Below are 21337 nucleotides of genomic sequence, written 5' to 3' on the forward strand. Positions count from 1 at the left end.
GATACCAGCTCTGTTTTTCATCCCAACAAAGGCGGCTCGCACTAACAACTGCAGAATGAACCGTCTGAGATGTGGGTGAGGGTCCACACTGTGCGAGTCTGCACTCTCGGTGACCCTGTCGGGCCTTTGGAAAAGCCCACTGAGAGCTACACCACTATCATTGTGAGGGCTTTGGTGGCCTTTATCTGAGTCGATACTGAAACTGTGACTGGCACGATGAAAAATACAGAAGTTCTACACGAGGCAGAATCGAGCCCTTGTGTCGGTGGTCCTCCATCACAGCCGCAGCTCCCTGCTTTTTGTCATTTTCTGCCCCGTTTTACCGTCATTGCCCAGAGAAACTAAAGGGTTGTTTATGTTCTGCCTCTTTGTCCCATATGCCTTTTCATTGGTTAGTTAATAACTTGGCTTATCTCCAGTCACATTGTGAGAGGCTCATCTTGATGATTACCGGGATTCTGCCTACGATTCTTGTCTTTATCCTGCACGGACCAGAACAACTCCAGGGTTTGCGACAGCTGGGGAGGTTTTTACTGCCCTCGGTGTGCAATATGGAGGATTTATGACAGTGATTGTGTAGCAGGGTCTATGTGGAACAATTTTAGACATTTATAAGTGTACAAAAAACACAATTTATCTCTTTTTTGTCTTATTAAACCCTAGATTGGATAATGTGGCAGCCTCCACTGGTTGATGCTGCAGGAAAATGCTTGTTTCTTGGTGTTGAGCAGGAATACAAACATTTCCAGCATCAACTCAACCATCCCCCAGTTAACAAAATTAGGATAGTAACTGGGTTTTCATTTATATTGCCCTTTAAAAAATGATTCCGTTCCACATTTTAATGACAGCACTCACTCGCCCGCCCAGCGGCAGATACAAAAGTAATGAAAAGGCGTTACCACCTGAACCTGACACATGCAAATTCTGAACCCCCCCCCACAATAAAAACACCCGAGTGTAATTAAAGTTTGTAGTAATGCGGTTTGGCGCTGCTTATTTGTTTTAAGAGTTCTACTGAGCGTGTAATCGTAGCAATTTGTCGCTATGTCAGAGAAAACAAGTGTGTTATGCACCACATTTCCTGACTAGGCTAAGAGAAGCTAACAGGCTAATAGGTACGGGTTAATAGCTCTGATGGGTATTTAGACTTTCAATAAACAAACAAAAAAAAAATCAAACATAACTTGAAGAAGTGCTTAAATCCAACATTCTCGTGTGATGTTAGCATCACAACTGCAAACACAGCCGGCGACCCGTTTTTAAAGCAAAGCCGATCGATAACTTTCCGGGTCACTTGACTGTGTGGAGAGTCGGGTGGAGGTGAGACAAATGGGAGGGGTCAGTGTTAGAGGTCAGGGCCCAAACTCACACAGAACACTGCTGACGGTGTTGGCTGACACATGTGAGCTCTGATCCAACAATCTGATGCTGCTTCTTTTCCCCTCTGATTGATGTCAGTGTCACAGGAAGAATTTGGGAAGAGAGGAAAGGAGGCCATTTGGAAGATTTGGGATAGAGTCTTCTCACAGATGGACTTGCAAGGCTGAGGGAGGCTGATGCATATGTTAGAAATGGACCCCCCCCCCCCCCCGCCAGGTCAGGATTAGAGCCATACAAGGAATGAACACACACACAAACATTAACACAGGGAAAGAGAGGACAGCCACATGGAAATTATTTATTTTATTTTAAAATAATCTTATTTTTAGCTCTCTTTGCGCGTATCTTTTTGTTGCCATGCCTTTAAAAGTTCTCTGCTTGGACCCTCACAGCAGATATCTACATCCCTCCCTTTAAATAAAACTCTTTAATAATATATTTTTTTACTCCTGTACTCTTTTCACACTTACAAAAAGTATAATATCTGCGGGGGCAAATAAAATAAAACAGACTCAAAACATTAAATCCATACATTTTTTCTCCAATAGATATGGTCTCTCAGCTGCGGGGCATCAAAATCTTTTGGTAAATGACCAAAAATCAGCCTACAAAGCCTATATATTCACACAGGTAATGAAATATTTAATGAAGTAAACCTTTGTGCTGTTGTTCTTATGCATACAGTTCAGTACATGATGTTTTATGGGGATAATTTTGATTCGCCCCTTAATTCAGAACCTGAGAGCCTAAAATATAGCTGTTGAAGCAGATTAGTCCTGTTCTTTTGACAAGCGTGGTGGTTAAATACAGCCCCCGGGGTCATCGGTGCCACCACAGTGGTTTCTGATGGGGTTAGTTCGACATCGGGCCGGGGAGAGGTTTCCTGGGGGCGGGGGTGCAGACTCCTGCTCCATCCAACCAAAGGATCACAATAATCCAACATCTTTTGCTTGAAGAAATGCTATTAACCTTTGGCACCAACTTAATTGCTTTTTTCCTCCCCCTTAAGTGATGGAATAAACTCTATATTGGAATATTTCCGCTGCTTTCACCAGGTCACGGGAGGAAAAAAATATGCATTTTCTATATATTTCAGCTTTTATGAGTTGGCACGAGTCGTTCTGACGGCCGCTCTCTGCTCAGGCTGCTAAAGCAAATGAAGGGGTAGAAAGGAGCCGTCTGATATCTGTTGTATTAGTGCTGGCAGCTAAACTGTCATAATGGCTTTCATGACGCTTATTTCAGAATGAGTTTCCTTTTTTCCCCCCTCTATTTTTTACATGACTCTACGCTGCTGCACGATCTCATTGGAGGAAAATTACGAAAAGCCTTTTTTTGGTGCAACGTTGGAGTTGGGGACTTTGCTGCCCTTAATTTGTATCGTTTGGATCACAACAGTGTTTAGTTGAGGCTACATTAAGCCAAATCTTGTATAAAGAAATGATCATAAATGGCACAGACGCAGCAACTGACCTCTCTTTTCATTTTGGTTTGTCCTCAGCAACCAGAAAAAAAAAAAAGACATTTCTGCAGGTTTTTTTTGTTGTTGTTCTGCATGCATGTGGGGAGCGGGGCCACGTGCATGCATGTCACACGTGCATCATACATGTCACTTCTATCTCAGCAGATAGAAAGCAAAGGTCGGGTATTTCCTGTTCGGCTTCATGTGCGCGTCCGGCGGGATTGAGGAGTCTGCATGTTGCCCACAGGAAACTGTTCTCACCATGGCAGCGTGGAGGGAGGGAGGTGGTGGTTAGGGGGGGTGGGGGGGGGGGACAACCAAGCAAGACAATTAACAGGAAGTTAAAAGGGTGTGAGGGTGGGGGAGGAGTCAAAAAGGCATTCAGGACAAGGGGACATTTACACAATGTGCACATCGACTGTTATTTACAGGTACAGCAGTCCTTCAAGTTTCCAGTTGAGCGAAAACAAAACAAACAATAAACGTCAGGAACAATTCAAAGCTCCAGCAACACAGCAGGTACGATGGAACGGGTCCGCCTGGCCGCCGCCGCCGCCGCCACGCTCTGTCCGCCGTGTTTAAAGCACTGTACATACATACATACAGGGGGCCATCCGCTCGCTAGGAGTCACCCTTCGGTGAAGTGAGGCGCGCCTCCAGCATTCAGACATGCGAACGCTCTCACGCGCCCACCGCCCCCCCCCCACCCCACCCCCACGCCGCCTCGGCCGGCGCACACGTGCCCGTTTCAACATGTACGCCGCCGGTGAGCGCAGCAGGTTCTCCCGCCAGTGGGGTTTGCTCTCACAGCGTGTTCCGTTACCAGTCTGCATCCTCCTCTATATAATACTCAGGTGTCGAAGTACCATCAAACAAACCGGGGTCGAGGGATTTGCGCTGCTTTCCGCGGGTGAAGACGCGCGACAGAGAGCCCAGCCCCATCTTCTCTTTCTTCTTCTTACGCTTCGCCTCCTCCAGATCTTCTAGGGACTGTGGGAAGAAGGAGAGAGAAGGAGGGATGAGTAAGACGGACCAGGTGGAGAGCGGGGGGTCGACGCAGGCAGGAAGTGACGCTGGGAGCGCTGCTGCTCATGCACGCGTTCGGCTACACAAAACCCACTGTTGCAGAGTGAGAGCATGGCAGGCTGAGGCAAACACGGGAAATAGCCACAACACTTGGGGGTTGGGGTGGGGGGGGGCATTGGCAGAGGACAGGGTGCGTTGGGCAGCTCTTACGTTGCAGAGTGAATGGGTCCGGTGGCGCGGCGAGTTGATGTCACTCGGCGTGGACGATCGGTCCCCCTCCAGCGCAGAGGCGTCGGAGATGATGGAGGGCTGACGCGAGTGGCACGGGCTCACCCGCACGGCTGCCACTAAAACGGGAAGGGGGGGGGAATAGACAGGCAAAAAAAGGCTTGGTTTTTTTTTTTTTTTAGGGCGTGTTTGGGTACCAAAAGTAGTGACCAGGGACAGCGATTTCAAACATAAAGAAGATTAAAACAAAAGAGCTGCAATCATTTCCAATCATCTGCAGTTGCTAGGCAACAAGGAACAGCTTTGCTGTACGTGACAGGGGGACAGAGACGTTCAGTACAATCAATTTCACAACCGTGGTTTCTGGGTTTTTTTTTTTGTTTTTTTTAAATGTTTTCTTTCTTCAGATGGTGCCAGTCAGACAACAGCAGCTCTCATTGACCTTTAAAGAGGACTGTCAAGAGTGAGAGAACAAAGGCTAATAAGTATTGGAATTTCTTGTCAGGTTGGGGGTTCCATTTGTCTGTGATTGCTCTGTTTACAGTTCAGCGTTTCTGGAAGAGGCTGAGAGCTTGTAAAGGATCTCACATCGACGTGGATAATAAGGCAAACTTAATAATTGCTCAGACGGGATTTAATAAAGGCTGATTCTTTGGGTTTCAGTAAGGGTCATTCATGCCTTTTTTAAACACACACACAAACATGGATGCAGTATTTAAGCCATGAACTATAGTTGTTCTTTTTTACATTTATTTTTCTGAAAGATTGCTGATTCGGACCAACCCATGCAGTACCACTGGTGACCATAGGGGCAGCATCGAGCCGTTTCCTGTAAGATCATTGTAAATCAAAATATAGAAATTTAAGAAGGAACTGGTAGCAGTTGGCACGTGTCAGGTACAAGCAAGATGAATGACTAGGTTGACTTTAAATAAATGTCTACTTGGTTACATAAAGGGACCATGAATAACCCTTTTGTGACACGTGTCAGCGGCAAATGTGTCTATAGAAGACAAAAGGTGAACCTGCAGAGCAAATGTCCACCGGTATAAGTCAACCAGACACATCTAGATATGTCATTATTTGTTGTGGACACAAACCGGAACAGAAATATCACTGTGACGGCTGCAGAAAGCACATGAAATGCAGGGGGAGCCGCCATTAACCACCAACACAGTCACACTGAGCGAATGGAGAGGGCGGCGTCGTGTGGCTCAGCTTCACATGAGCATGCAGGAGGTGGGGGTAAACATGGTGGAAAAATGGTGAAAGCACCCGCAGTGGGTCTGTGTGTGTGTGTGTGAGTGTGTGTGTGCTCCGTGAGGCCTACCTTGTCTGTCAGTGGGATGACCCGTGTGCACATAGAGGGTCTGCTGGCTCTGTCTGATAGCAGCAGTCAGCGGAAGGTCTGCCTGCATCACCCATTCCTGGTTGTTGCCGTTGACAACGGCGTCAGTTGGCATGGACAGAGAGTGACGCTTGGGCACATCCTTGGTCAGGGTGGCGAGGGACTGCTTGGCCTTAAGACAAGCAGAAACAATCAGACATGTGGTCATGCTTTAGACTTTTCAAGGCTGTTTTTAAGGAAAACCTCATTACTTGTGTATTCATCCACATGCTATAAAATCTCTGTGTGCGAATTTACGTCTTCACTGGAGCTACTACAGTTTCCTTTCTGGGTGGACGGTGAAGAGATTTGTGCGTAAAACTTGATAATCTCCATAATAGGATGTATTTCATGAATACATTTTAAATATTTTTTAACAACGATCGAAATGAAAGGTGCAATTTGTGCTGTTTTTTTTCCCCATTGTGTGCGTAAACACTCATGCCTTTCTCATGCTACGGTGATGACAGGCTGCGGATCAATCGACCTGCTCACAATTAGCTCCAGCTAGCAATGCCGAGCTATCATCCCGACTGACATGCAAAAGCAAACGGTCATCAGTTTTCAGAGTGTTGAAAAGAAAATGCATCCCCGATCATTACTCCAGGCCCGATTAGACCCATGACATGTTCCGATCAACCACAGCAGGAATCAGCAGGATCACGCGTGTTAGGACCACTGGGATAAGTCGGGGTTTTCCGAGGGTTAGTCAAAAACGTGCACCGGAGGAGGGGCTTTACCAAAGATCACAATTATGTCACAATTAGGGGGGATAATTGGGAGTGGGAGAGTTGACAAAGGACCAAATTGAATGCTGGTGACCCGTCTTACCGCCAAGACCCTAGGAGAGTAGTCCCTGTCAGCAACCCGCTCAAACACCCGGAACTCCATTCTCTGATTCACACAGTTACTCATCTGGGGGGGTTGGAGACATGAGGACAGCTCTACTACACATTCAAAGACTTTGTGCGTGATCAGTTTGTATTGGCAGTACAGACTCATTGTTCTGACCTCACAGTAAAGACGAGGCGCCCTCTAGTGGCGGGACATCGAATTGATTTGGTCATGTTAAAACCTGCACGCCAACCCAACTAATTAGGCATCAGTCCTTACAGCGAAAGATGTGAACACGTGTGACGGCAGCGAGGTTGGTAGAAATTGTCTTAGGAGTTTACTCAATCAGGGTGGCGTGCAGAGGCATTCAGGTACTGCTGGACTTATCATTACCATTACCTCATGAGGCAGAACGAAATGTAAATGATCCATTTAAGATCTGCTCTTTTTGTTCCTTCTTCAGTGTACATTTAAATCATTCAAACAATTCTAAAGAGTGATGAAAGGTTACTAAAACAATATCCATCTAAATGAAACATCAGCAGGCTTGGACTGTAGATCTGCCTCACCATGGCCAACTCTGCCTCCAGCTCCTTGATGCGGTTTTCCTTGAGGTCGAGCTGCGAGCGCAACATCCCCGTGTGCTCCGTGGCCTCCTTGGTCTGCCGACGCAGGTCCCACTTCTCCCTTTCCAGCAGATCTTTCTCTTTGGCCAGCACCTTCACCGCATCCTCACTCTCCTAGCACAGAGACGCTGATCACTCTCAAGCACAGAATTCAACTGGACTGGAAATCAGGATGAAATTGCTGTTTATTAATACCGAATATCTGTCACGAGATTTAAAAAAAAAAGCAGCATTTCAAAGAAGCAAAGTTTTGAAAAGTCAGTTAAAGTTTAAGGTCAATATTGGGCGGCTAGAACTGCAGAATAACCATTAACACACTCAGAAGAAAGTTTGTGCTCTTACTAATAACATGAGTCAGAAATTCGGGTTTGTTTTAAGAAAAACGGTCTCATTAAAGTGCTCACTTTTCTGTGCTGCTCATAGTTGCGTATGAAGTCGCGGAGCTGCTCCTCTCGGCTCTCCAGGGTGGCGTAAAGCTGCTGCATCTGGTTCACCAGGTCGGCCTTCTCTGCTTTCAGACGCTTACGGTCCGACTTCATGGCTGCGACGAAGCAGGAGGAGAAGAAGAGAGAGAAGAGAGCTCAACGTTTCCACCAGAGGACAGCGGGAGAGTTGAGATAGTTGATGAAGTCCGGAACCTCGGGTCACATAGGTGCAACTTCAGGCTGTAAAAATGTTTGGGATGGATGTTACGATTAATGCATTCAGTTATTTTAATGTGCCATCCCATCACATCTTGTGCTTTCTCGCGTTTGCAATTACCAGCATAAGAAAAAACAACAGGGAACCAATATTAAGTCAACGTGGGATGAAGCAATTATGCTAGCTGGGTTTAGGTTCTAGTGCAACGCCTGGCTTCATCTGCCTTGTACCATTTATTCGCCCGTACCTTCACAATAAAGACAGTTTTTCCTCAAAGAAAATGTATTGACAGCACCAAATGTTCGGAACCTCTATGGCAATTACTGCTGGTGGGGGAGGAGCAACTTTAATTACTTTGAAAGGGGTCAGCTAACCTCTAAACGCTTTCATACTTTTATTCGGACTAACTGCATTTTAATGACTTTCAGGAATGGAATGGGGCGAGACAAACGTGCCCGCTGTTTCTGCCGCGAACGCGCGCTGATAAAAGGGCGAATCAAAGGCGAGCCGTCCTGTCTATCTCTCCGCCGCACGCTCCTCTCTAATCCTCTGGCAACTCACCCACACGTCACGATGAAGAATGCAGCTGAGTGTAGTTATTCACAGAAGCTCTAATTTTTTCAGAAACAACATTTCTTCTTCTTCTTCTCCCCCCCCCCACTCCTCCTCACTTGCTTTCTCTTGAATTTCTGGCCTGGTGATTTTCCAGACGTTGGTTCGCCTAAAGCCGTTTCCCTCCAGCCATCTCTGCACGCGGTTAATATATGCTTTGTTTACATTTTATGTATTCTCGCTGCGTCTGGCAACCTTCTCTTGTTTCTCCACAGCACAGCCTCGACTGCTGGATGTCCCTCTTCTTCTTCTCTTTGTCATGACAGTGATGAATTTAGTCAACTGCCTGATGTTCACATCTCAGGGGAGAATCGTTTTAGAGAATAATTTTATAATTTTGCAATTTTACACCCGCACACGTTCAAAAAGGAAAAACCCTGACTGGCGGAGGAACAGGAACCTCCCAGCACCTGCCCCAGGAAGTGCGATGAAAGCTGTATTTGAGATGAGCCAAGGCGGCGTCACGCGCTGCACCTGCGGCCGCTTTTTGGCAGCATCCACCTTCCTGGTGGTGTCAGGCAGAAGAAAGTACGCACTGTGGCTCCACAAAAGGCTCCATTCATGCTTGTTAGCTCTGTATTTATATGTGGCGTGGAGGATCGGAGCACACAAACCAGATCCTGTGGCCAATGCTTAACCATCAGACGATGCAGGAGAGGTGGGGCCGTGGCGGCGTTCCCTCGTCGCGTCCACGCCCGACGTGTGCAAGAGGCAGACCTCATTATCAGACGGCACATGAGGGAAACACCTGGGAGCCACGCTGAGCTAAACTAATGTGTTTGGAGCTGCGGGAAAGGGAAGAAATGCGAGCAGAAACGACCCGTCGGTCTCAATCATTTCCAGAGACGAATGTCTCAGCAAGTAGTTATTTCCTTTGGTTACATCCTGGTTGCTCTCATGTCTCTGTAGATGAATTCAAGTAGGTTTGCTTTGTTGTTTTTTTAATCATGTTTGGGGGAAAAGCTCTGAGCAAGGCCAGAAGAAGATGAGCAGGAGTTGTTTTTTTGTTTTTTTTAAAAACCTTTAATAATAAAAAAAATGATAGTTCTCAAGGTGTAAAATCTCAGGAAGCTGACAGGAAATTATTAAATGATGTATTTTATGTATTAATGTGTGATGCATTATTAATATGATGCATTACAGCTAACACGATTGAATAGCGGTAATAAGCATGTTCATATATAAAAAGATTTTAGACACGAGAAACAAGTTGCTCTTGGAAGAAGAGAAACGGCCAAACAATTGCAGAGACAAGTCATGAATCATCAAAGCAAATCTATCATCCTGTGCGACATCATCAGTAGCACTGCGCGCTAGCAGTGTTCCACCTATAGCGGTCCTTTGATCATTATGGGGGAGAACAGAGAACAGTTTTAAAATAACGAGTTATGAAGGCGTTTTTTACAGGAATAACTGGTAAACTTAGCTAACGAGTTACTTTCCATACCTTGAATAGTCCTTCTGGTTGGTTCTTTGTTAACTGCTACCTCTCCTCATCAAGTCAGATAAAAACAGTGATTGTGCAGCAGCAGTCATCAACAACAACCAGTACGTCATTTCAGCGAAACGTGTCATTTATCGCAGATAATTAAATGGTTTGAGGACGTGGCAGCGTTGGAAATGAACTTTCAGTGGTTTTACTGACATGGGGAAGAGTCCTTCACATTAATGGATGAACGGCTCCGTGCTGAGCTGGAAGAGTGGCGGCGGCCTCTTAGTTGGCTTTTATCACTATTATTTGGGAAGAAAACCAAAGGGTGTTTGAGGGATTTTAAAGCAGAATAATGACACAGGACCCTACGTGCCATCATATAAAAATGTATCTGTGTTGCATTTTCCCGATATTCTGGAAATATTTGGACAAAAATGGAAAAGATTCAACATAGATCTACAAACATGAACAATATCTGACTCTGGGAGCTTATAAGCTAGTCCTTGAAAAAAGATCAAGCCCTCCCAAAGCTAATCTTCAGGGTTGCACGTGTGCACGTTTGTGTGTGGATGAGCGTGTACAAGCTATTTAAAAAGCAGAACTAACACATCAGGGGGGAGGATCACGCTTTGATCCCTTAACTGCACCTCATTACTCATCTCATGGTCTCACCTAGAATATAAATCAGTGCTCTAAAGATGGCCTCTCTGAGCAGAAACCCATTTTGGCCCAACAGTGGTAATTTATGTGTGTCTGATCACAGCTAAAAGCCAATGTATCCTCCTGAGCCCAACCTGGAGCATCACTGTGGACCTTACGCAGATCTGCAGCTGGAATCCTGACACAATTGCCCCCACAAACGCACCATCATGCAACATCATCCCAACAGGACAACAACAGTACAACAACCATTAAGTGTGGGTTCATGTTTATTAAGAGATGCACTTTTAAGACCAGTAAATGAGTACAACACTGGTTTCTACAAAACATGATAAAAGGCCTTAATTAGGTTCATGACAAAAGGTTTGACAAAAGTGCCCAAGTGTGACAGTGTGTATTTGTGTAGTTTAAGCACCTAAGGACAGACTGGCAGACATAAAAGAGCAGGCAGGCTGTTCTTTGATGACACGGAGCCGCTGAGCTGCTTCCTTTCAGATCTAGATTGACTGAGAGTCAGTGTAAGTCATGAAAATGGCTAATTAAAAGATCAAGCGCCGCGGAAAAACGTGCAGGACGCACGTCTCCATAGAGGTCTCTGGGTGTTTCTATGCCTTTTTTTGTTTGATGCTGCAGCTCCTGGGCTGCAGCGAGCGGCACAACAAAAACCGCAATCACAAGAAGTTAACAATTACCCGTGTTACAATGACAGTGTTCAGCAGCTAATAGTTGGCTAACACCCACCGTGGGCACAGGTCTTAATGCTCAAATGACCTGGGCATCGCACCAAACTGAAGAAGGCCAGACTGCGGGGACATAACAATGGGTGAGTGCGGAGAAAATGTGCGTTTTCTCTTCGAGAGCTCATCCTGAATTCATAGGCAGCGGAGGGTAATACATTTGGTTCCCACTACTTTATCATTCCAGAGTTTTTTTTTCATCTCAAGTTGAGCAGCGAGAGCACAGAGAGAGAGAGAGAGAGAGAGACACAGAGAGAGAGAGCGAGGGAGAGAGAGGGAGAGAGAGAGAGAGAGAGAGAGCGAGGGAGAGAGAGAGAGATAGGGCGCCTAAGTTCTGCAAACATTGCTCTCATTCTTGGAGGAAAAGAATTCAGCCTCTGGCGCACATCTGGCCTGACTTCCACAACAGGCCAGCCCATAATATCTGTGGGAATCGAAGACTGCCGACATCTTGTCTGCAATCAAAGAACTCACTGGCAGTCAAGGAAATGTCGGAAAAATAACTACTCAATCTTTTCTCTTTGGAGATGATAAATGTATATGTAATACAATGTATAAGGAAACAAATAATAACTGGTGGTAGGGAAAAGCACAAAGCGCCTTCTGACCATGTTATTTCACACTTTAGGGGAAAGTGGAGTGCTGCACTCTCAGGAAGTAGTTTGAGGCCCCTCCCACTGCAGCACCTATGATGCTCTTCACCTGTGCACACTGTTTGTCCATTTGTGGCGGAGGTATCGCCCTCTTTTGCCACAGACTCCCCACTGTGCAGAGGTCACATTCCTTGTACGACGCTATACGATTTACACGTGTTGTAGACAATCTTGTAACGTTTGTATAAGCTGTTTCTTAAAGCTGTTCCTAGCCACGGGCTTTTCTGCTTTTCACATTAGCCCCGCCCACTTCACCTGTCTGACTAATGATACTCAGACACTACATGAGATCAAAGTTCTGCTGGAGGACGTTATGAGAACAAGTCGCCAGAACTCCTGAAGCAGAGAGCCAGAACAAAGGTCTCTGTTCTCTCAGAGTCTCCAACAGCTTTCAGCTTTGCTTTTGTACAAAATGTTCCGGTGGACAAGCGGATGGCTAGCATGAATGCATTTGAAAGTACGGAACATCTGGTGAAATCTTTAAGAAAAAAGGCCTCAAATGTTCTGTCTTTTAATGCAGGAGGACAAATTACCACCCTCGCTGCCGTGGAGAACATTGAACATTGAACGCATTGGTAGCCGCTGGAACAGCAGCACCAGGAGAGAACACAGGCTGATAGATATGTTTTCATGTCCTGCTGCAAATACAGGCGGGTCAGAACCAGAACCAGAACCAGAACCACAACCCACTGACTGCTGCTGCTTACAATAGCTGCTGGAGTCCTGCAGCTGTCAGGAAGATGGAAGGAAAGTAAAAAGAAGAAGAAGTGGTGCTGAAGACGGTGAACAAGTCCATCCGATTCCTGACAGCACGCATGGTTCAGACCAACCGGTGGTCAGTCTTTTCACTCAAATCCACCTCCACTGAACATTTTGGGCCTCCAAACCAACCAGAATGTCTTTTGGGGGCTGATGTTCCTCAACTTCAGCCTTCATTAACAGATGTTGAGTGGTGCAAACACGATATGAAGCTTTTAGCAGTGAACACGGAGCTGAAGAACTAAAGAGAAGAGTTCATCTGCTCTTTCTGCGTTACCAGTTTATTACATTCCACTCAGTGCTTGAAAGGAGTCTGAACCAGCCTCCAAATGTCTATTTCATATTCCCGCGTGCATCAAACAGAAAGGAAATGTAGTGTTAAACAGACAAATCTGACTATATTAGCAAAGGTTAAAGGTCAATTTTAGGACCAGACGCAGTCAATTTGTCGAGTGAAACGTGTTTGTGCCTGTTTTGGTCCCAGCTATTATAACCGTCGTAACAACAGTTATAACATGTAACAACAAATGTTTGTATGTTCAAGAGTCCAAGACGGTGGACTGATGTCATTTCTGAGGGGCGGAGCTTAGCTTATGGAGCGTGGAGATGAGGCAATGAGGGATCTGAATGTGAATCTTATTGACATTATTGGCCAATTTACCACTAATGTCTTCACCTCTGAACATTTTTAGTTGGACCTTCTGAACGTGACTGTTGGTGGACACTCGTGGGAAAGTGAGACCCATTTTCTGTCTTATTGCTTTACTGTGGACCAAGACGAGAGGGCATCAATGTGGAACCTGAGGCACAACTGTAGAGTTGTAAATGATCAGCTAATCAGATTGGACCCTAACCTGATTAATGCAGTTTAAAGCTGCTATCAGCCCGGACAAAGGTCTTATTTCCGATTGTTGACTGGGAATTGGAATAAACTGTGGCTTTTCTGTCAGGTGACATAGTTTCACCTGAATTAACGATATCTAACCATCCGCCACTGTTGTCGTCAGCATTGTTGACCAAGACTCCTGGTCGATATCCCTGCTGTTGCCGGGCTAAAGCTGCAGGCATCACGGGCAGCTTCTTTTCCTTGATCCTGTAGGCATATATCTGCATTACTCCAGTCAGGCTGAGGGGATACGGACGTTTACGGTTACTACACAGCTCCGAATATAAAAAAAATAGGTCTAATGGAGCATAACGCATGGTGTTAATGGGCTTCAGTCACCACGGTGTGACAGATTCTCAATTAAACACAATATGGTTGAAAGAAATAGTTTTACACCACATATATTAGAATGTTTTCACTTGGTAAAGTGACTATTTTTAAAGCCGACCATGAGAACTACGACTGTGCTGTCCAGGATCTCCACGCGAGTTAATCTGATGAAAGCATGTTTTCTTGCCTCATTATTTGCAGATTTCTGTGTTGATTAAGGACAATTGTCCTTGACAAAGTAAATATATAGTGCTCCTCTGGCTAATTCAATAAGAATTGATTTCATGTCTGCACAAAAGCAAATGAAAACAAATGATGTCCAGATGCAGGAAAAAAGTGAAAGGAAAACTTAATGTGAACTCAAACAAACTTCAGTTCACTGTTATTCTTTCTGTTTCAAATAGAGATATTTACGGAAATTCTATTTTTGTTCTAACTTTTAAAGTGACATTAAAGTGACGAAAAGTTCATATGCCGGCTAAAAGAATAAGGAGAAGTTATGGCTGTTATACATTGTAACAAAACTATATTTCGTAATTGGACTTGATTGAAGTGGAACTAATCCACCGATTGAGGTGATTTTACACATTTTAAATGCGTTTAACATTCAGAAAACAGCTCGACTCAACAACTCTTGTTACCAGTGTTGTGTTGTGATGAATATTGCCTAAAGCACAATCCAAATGCTCAGTAAAAGTCAAAAAAAGAATTGCAAAAATGCACCCCAACACAACAAACGCACGAGGCGAGGTTTAGGATGCTTAGCTGCAGACTGAGACCAAACAGACTGAGGCTGTTCCAGATAGGAAAAGGGATCAACAGTCTGGACATTTCCATAAACCTCCCCTTTAATTCTTTGCTGGGCGGTTACCTTGCAGGGCCTCTTTGGCTCGGTCCAGCTCCTGCTCCTTCTGGGCCAGCTGCACGCGGAGCTCGGTGGCAGAGAGCACGTCGGCCGAGCAGCCTCCCTGGGTCTCCTCCAGGTCTTTACTCAACATGTCCTTCATCTGCCGCAGCAGGCTCACCTCCTCCTGGAGCTGGGCCACCTCCTCACGCAGCAGGACTGCAAACGAGAAAACGGGACGCTTAGCAAACGCGCTTCACCACAGACATGGAGCTGATCGTCAGGCCACAAGGCAGAATGCAAAAGCATTTTTATTATTTGCTCGCAGGTCATGACTGGCTGTAGTTCCCAACCTTTCTCCTCAGATATTGAACTGAATATCTGTTTCCCACAAGGCTTTTTGGCCACCTAATTTTGGCTCAGGGCGACGCGCGAGTGGCCGAGAAGATGAGCCGCCCGCTAAATGATGAAAATGAAATGTAAAAGATGTTATTAGGAGAAAGGCCAAGAGAAAAAAAATCTGGCAAATGGAGAGTCATTACCCCGAGTTGCTCTTAATGGACCTGATAATACAGCCGCCTTTTAAGGAGCAGCTGGAGCAGCGCCGACCTGACCGAGGCACTCAGGAGCGTGGCAAGAAACACACATTTGAAATAATGGCTCCCTACTTGTGAGAGCGAACCCGCCTCTGTGGAACCTTCGGAGCCACTTTGGTACAGTCTGCAGATCATGCCTCCATTGTTTACAAGCTAAAAGAGACGGATTTATCTCCCCAGGCCATGAATGAAAATGGATTTCGTCACTACAGCAAAGAGGAGGAAACTTGTCGCTGCACTTCCTGCTGCTTATCAAAGTGGGAAAGGAGCCTGTTTACTGGTTTCCCTTATGTCCTTCGATTTAGCTTTATGAATACATGCATTACATTCCCTCCATTAAAACTATGTATCTACTATGTAGATAAAATTAAAGGAACACAAAAGAGATGCCCAAAAAACAGTCAAGCAGTCTCAGCCTGTGGGAGTTTAGAGATAACTGCAGCAGAATGTATTAAATAGCAGATTTAGCCACGGCTAATAAGAATGCTCAAGCATGCCTCAAAGACAGCTGTGATGCCTTCACTGACTTCATCCAAATAATTCGAATATCCTGACGGTCCACCCGGAGACTGACTGACCCTGCGACTTCAACACATATTTCACATTTCTGATCCAATAACAAAATGCGAGGTTAGCGCTCCGTGTATGTTCCAGTGGTTCGAGGCTGAAGGTAAAAAGAGATAAATTATTGGTTGGTCCTGCCTGGTGCAGACCAGGAGAGGGCTGGAGCGCTTTAGATAAGACAATCAGAGGTGGCAGAAGGGGAGGCACCATTATTCACAGCCACCTATTCTTCCATGTCTGCGCGGCCGCCACACTGTAGCTCTGCATTACAAATATCAGGCAGAGTAGGAGCGTCCAGATAAGCCTAATCTCTCCCGCTCTTCCCTCTGGGATGAGCAGCTCATTCCCGCAGAATGTCCCCTCTGAGGCGTCTGTCAGCGCACCTCAGCAGCTGCACTCTGTCAATGCTGAGCAAACAAGGCCGCCCTGAGGGGAAAGTCTCATAAGAAATGTTCGACTTGTCGTCTCGTCGCAGCGCACGTTACATCCACCGCCCACATCCAGCCCCTCCAGCTCGGATAACAGCAGTCACGCAACGTCAACATTAAATCAAAACTTTGAGGGTGACCGATAGAAGTGATTATTTTTCACATCGGTTCAGACAGCACGCGCTTGGGCGTTAGAACGGTGAGGCCAGTGTGTTTCCATCACAACTGGTATCAGATGTTCTATTCACTCCAAAAACAAATACTTATCCCCCTCCTGAGGCACAGGTTTGAATAACTGTGGTATAAATAGGGGGGTAAAAATGTGCTTCAAATATGTGGGAGACCTCTGAAAAGGCCGAGGCTAAAACTATAGCTGCAACATTAGCTGTGACACTGGTCCAATTAGTTATTAACACAGACTTACGCATCGATTTTTCGTTAATTTTGCTGGTTTAAGACGGCTCTGTGGCTTCTGCCACATCTGTGAGCAGGACGGGGGTCATGAAAACATCCTTAACTGTCAACATAATATCTACCCTCATCCAACCCTCGTCCTCTCTCTGCTTCTGATTCATTCGGATTCTGAAAGCGGTCATCGAGATCATAATTACTCTGCCTGCGCTTATTATGATTCATGGCAACGGTAAATAAAGTCTCCTTCTCAGGCCACGGGTGCAAACAGGCTGCTCGAATGTGGGCATTTGCATAATAGCAGCCATGCATCAGCCGACATGCAGCTGGTGGCAGCAAATCATGAATCTCATTAGCATCCTTCTGTATTTGTATGAATATTTAAGCAAATGGTTAAAGCTGTCCTAGTAAATACTCCTGTCGCCGTTCTAACACACCCGCCGAGTGGCGGGAACTGCTCATTAAATTTGCTCTTCAGCGAGGACAGAAGGTCCGTCATCCTGGATTTAATAGAGCGAAAAACAACCATTTGAAAAAGGAAAGAAAATAACCCATCGCGTTTAAAGTTTCTCCGGGTCATCTCTCACTCCTCTGTGACGGACCTGGCCTGGAAACTGGTTGTTTCCAGGCCAGGTCTGGAAACAACACACACACACACACACACCCCACACCCCAATAAAACTGGGAAACCAAAGTTACCAAAGAACCAACAGCCTGTCAGACAGTTCAGTGACCACAAGGCAGCTGAAAATGAACTGGGGATGGGAAGAGAGCTGATAGGGAACATCACGCGTGTCTAGAGGGGGGAAATAGTCCCTCGGATGGGAGGGAAGCACGTAGTGGGGGTTCAGCTTTTTTTCCCTGTTGCTGGAGGGTAAAAAAATCAATTAAGTGGCCCATTGTTCCCACAGCGTTTCTGTTCAGGCAGCTGGCAGGGAGAGCAGGGACAGCACGGAGCGGTATAGAGCTGATAACAGCCGCTCCAAAGTAGGCGTGAAAAAACAGCTTCGCAGTCACAATTCAAATACTGTTTACAGCGTCATAAAGCTGTAGCGGACAGACCTAGACACGGAGCTTTTACAAAGCAGATCAGCGGAAATATCTGGAATTAGGCCGCCCGATCTTCCCTTCCCAGTGTTGTTTTGAAAAATTGCAGGAAACCCTAATTAGGCACTTTTCTAACGGACGCTCTGAGTGGATAAACACTGCTGGTTTTGTCTGAGCTGGCAACCAGGAGGACACATGAGACCTGGAAACAGGGGAAACAAGATAAAAAAGTATTTTTGTTATCAGGCACTGAGTTTGTGGATTTTATATTTCAGATTTTAAAAATTTACACAATTTCTTCTGATGTGATCGTCCACAAGTGTATGGATACGTTAGGAGGAAGCCGACTGAAGGTGACGTTTCCTGCTGCAGCGGAGGAGACAATGCCCGAGTCAGCACTTTCAGGCCTCATTTATCTTATAAAATCCACCGGAATCAGCAGCGGTCTTCCGATTTTCCGACGTTACGTGCACGAGATGGCCCTCGGCAACAGCGTGGTTCAGCTTTTTCCTAACGATTTCCTCGGGAGGGACCGCGTGTTGGAAAATTGACAGGGAGAGAAGAGAGGAGTGACGAGCGCGTTGAAATGTGAGAACAGGCTTTTGTTTTTAACACAGACGCACTTCCAGTCACCTGTACACACCTGTCTGAACATCCATCCATCCATCCACCCATCCATCCATCCATCCATCCATGCACCCATCCATCCATCCATCCATCCATCCATGCACCCATCCATCCATCCATCCATCCATCCATCCATCCATCCATCCATCTATGCACCCACCCATCCATCCATCCATGCACCCATCCATCCATCCATCCATCCATCCATCATCCATCCACCCATCCATCCATCCATCCATGCACCCACCCATCCATCCATCCATCCATCCATCCATCCATCCATCCATCCACCCATGCACCCATCCATCCATCCATCCATCCATGCACCCACCCATCCATCCATCCATCCATCCATCCATGCACCCATCCATCTATCATCCACCCATCCATCCATCCATCAATCCATCCATCCATCCATCCATCCATCCATCCATCCACCCACCCATCCATGCACCCATCCATCCACCCACCCATCCATCCATCCATGCACCCATCCATCCATCCATCCATCCATCCATCCATCCATCCATCCATCCATCCATCCATGCACCCATCCATCCATCCATCCATCCACCCACCCATCCATGCACCCATCCATCCACCCACCCATCCATCCATCCATCCATCCATCCATCCGTCCACCCATCCATCCACCCATCCATCCATCCATCCATCCATGCACCCATCATCCATCCATCCACCCATCCATCCATCCATCCACCCATCCATCCATCCATCCATCCATCCACCCATCCATCCATCCATCCATGCACCCATCCATCCATCCATCCACCCATCCATCCATCCATCCATGCACCCATCCATCCATCCATCCACCCATCCATCCATCCACCCACCCATCCATGCACCCATCCATCCACCCACCCATCCATCCATCCATCCATCCACCCATCCATCCACCCATCCATCCATCCATCCATGCACCCATCATCCATCCATCCACCCATCCATCCATCCATCCACCCATCCACCCATCCATCCATCCATCCATGCACCCATCCATCCATCCATCCATGAAGGAGCACAATCACAGGTGCATGTCATCAGTGCGACCTTTGCCCTCATCAGTTGTTTACCAAAGGCAGCTGTGCGGCGATGTCGAGTGCCTGGAGCAGAAGTTAACGGGGGCTGAACAGGCTTCTAAACGGGCATGTGATGGGCAGCACACGGACAATAGAAAAATCAATAAAATTAAATCATTTTCCATTTGTGCTGTTGGCAGATTGTGGCGTTGTCTGCAGTTTCTAAATTGGTCTGTCTAAGCTGTCTTTAATGCTCCAGTTAGCAGCTAACTGCAGCTAGCTGCTGTTTATGTGGCTAAACTCCACTTCATCATGGTGCCAGACGTCATGCCTCCACACTGCTCCCACACCACCAGTTGTCTTCAAATGAATGTCTTAAGCTACAAAAGTGCACATGGAACCATGTTAGATTTAGATTTCACCCCTTCAGATTGAATTATGGATGAAGCTGCCTACAATAGGTTCCATTCAGATGTTTGCAGGTAGATTTTTGAACACAGCAACCCTGCCAGAGGCGTTGCCACACGTCATTTTCACTGGTAGAGAACGAGACGACGGAGTCAGAAGATTTTGCTGCCGAAGCTAAAGCGCCCACTCGCTCATCTTCGTGGCCTAAACTTTGAGTGACGAAGGCAGCCTGCAACGTCTGCCCTGTCAGGGATCTGCTTCGCTCTGGATTAGCTAGTCAATTCACGCGAAGAGAGCAGCCCCCCCGCATCACCCGAGGAGATGACAGGGGGAGCTGCGATGCTCTGCATCCATGGAGACGGTGACGGTGATCGATTGGCATCCTGGGTAATGTTCACCAGGATAGATTGCTCTGTATTGATTAACCCAACAGTGAATGAAGATGGAGGATCATTAAAATAAAACCACAAATGTGTCAATGGAGGTTATCAACGTAGCCGCTTCTGGTGATAAATCCAGAATATTATTTAATAGCGGTTAGCACTGGCACCTCGCAGCCAGGATTGATGGGTTTAATTATGAGCTCCAGGCCTTTTTATGTGGAGTGAATATGCCAATATGGACAGATTAGCTGTTCCGGATATGTTATTACAGATAGAGTCACGTGATTGTGAATCAGGAAACCTGAGTTTGACGTTGATGCTGATTTGAATCAAAATCATATAAATTGCTCTGTCACTCCTTGCACAAGTCTTAGCCTGCCGGCGTCAATCAAGCAGTCCACACACTCCGGCGTGACAGAATCTGGCGTCCACATGCGGGCGAGCCTATTTCATGCGTTGCGTCCTTGGTCACTGAACTTGTGCGAGAGCGAGGAGAGATCAGACCTCGAACCCAAGCTACAAGAATAAATTAAAAAAATCTGCGACATGAGAGACAGATAAGAAGTAATCTTGACTGCATTCAGCCCCCGTCCTCATCCGCACTCTCTGAGCCCCGTCGCCCCTCTGCAGATAATATCAGTCACACCAGCCAGAACACGCAGGGCGTCTCTGACAGTGTAACACCGCTATTTAAATCAGACATCGCAAAATAACAAAGGACAATCAGACTTGTCCTCTCAGCTCTGGACTGCCCTGATCCAAAGTTGGCACGCTAAAGACGCAAACAGTGAGATTAGCGCCGCTCTTAGGCTGCAGATGGACAGATAGGTGGGGAACGCTTGGAGATTAGTGGCAGATTCTCCATGACACTGGAAGAGGCGCCGCTCTGGTCACGATGGGAAGATGGTTAGATGGTAGATAAGACAGTTATGTCATTGGCATGAAGGAAGCCACTCAGAAACAAGGGGGAACAGGTACAGACTCCAGTGCACGGTCCAACCATTCAATGGAGGTGACACGTCGCGCTATTTACCATGTTTCTGCATTTTCTGGGCAACCATGTGTTGAATAATGCAGGGAGAGTGTACACAGACAAATCCAGGAGGGTGTAAAAGTAAAGCTATAGATGTAGAGAGATGCTCTGAATGTTGATTTGTTTTGGGCCGATTGTGTCAAACCTGACAGTGTTGAAATTAGGCTACAGCTATCTTTACAGTAGCTGCTGTCCTAAAGAGAGGTGGACACACTAGCTAACAATACAAAGCTTTATACATTTAGTTTTTCTACCGTTGTCTTGATGTTAGCATGTGGTAAAGAGCTATTTTTGCT

At 46.3% G+C, this 21337-nt stretch overlaps 1 protein-coding gene across 5 annotated transcripts in view; it reads right to left on the reverse strand.

The window, feature by feature from the left end:
- The window catches only part of kazna (kazrin, periplakin interacting protein a), a 100689-nt gene that overhangs the window by 4943 nt on the left and 74409 nt on the right, over positions 1-21337 (reverse strand). For 3 of the 5 annotated variants that reach the window (XM_029833551.1, XM_029833554.1, XM_029833555.1), the window contains 7 exons: positions 14529-14720; positions 7351-7487; positions 6890-7060; positions 6318-6401; positions 5430-5619; positions 4082-4218; positions 3724-3835 (listed from right to left, as the gene is read on the reverse strand). In XM_029833551.1, the coding sequence (XP_029689411.1) occupies positions 3724-3835; positions 4082-4218; positions 5430-5619; positions 6318-6401; positions 6890-7060; positions 7351-7487; positions 14529-14720 (1023 nt within the window). The remainder of the gene's footprint in view (positions 1-3723; positions 3836-4081; positions 4219-5429; positions 5620-6317; positions 6402-6889; positions 7061-7350; positions 7488-14528; positions 14721-21337) is intronic. The other 2 variants (XM_029833552.1, XM_029833553.1) reach the window with 2 other exon arrangements.

This window comes from Takifugu rubripes, chromosome 3, assembly GCF_901000725.2.
Source record: "Takifugu rubripes chromosome 3, fTakRub1.2, whole genome shotgun sequence".
Classification (NCBI taxonomy): domain Eukaryota; kingdom Metazoa; phylum Chordata; class Actinopteri; order Tetraodontiformes; family Tetraodontidae; genus Takifugu; species Takifugu rubripes.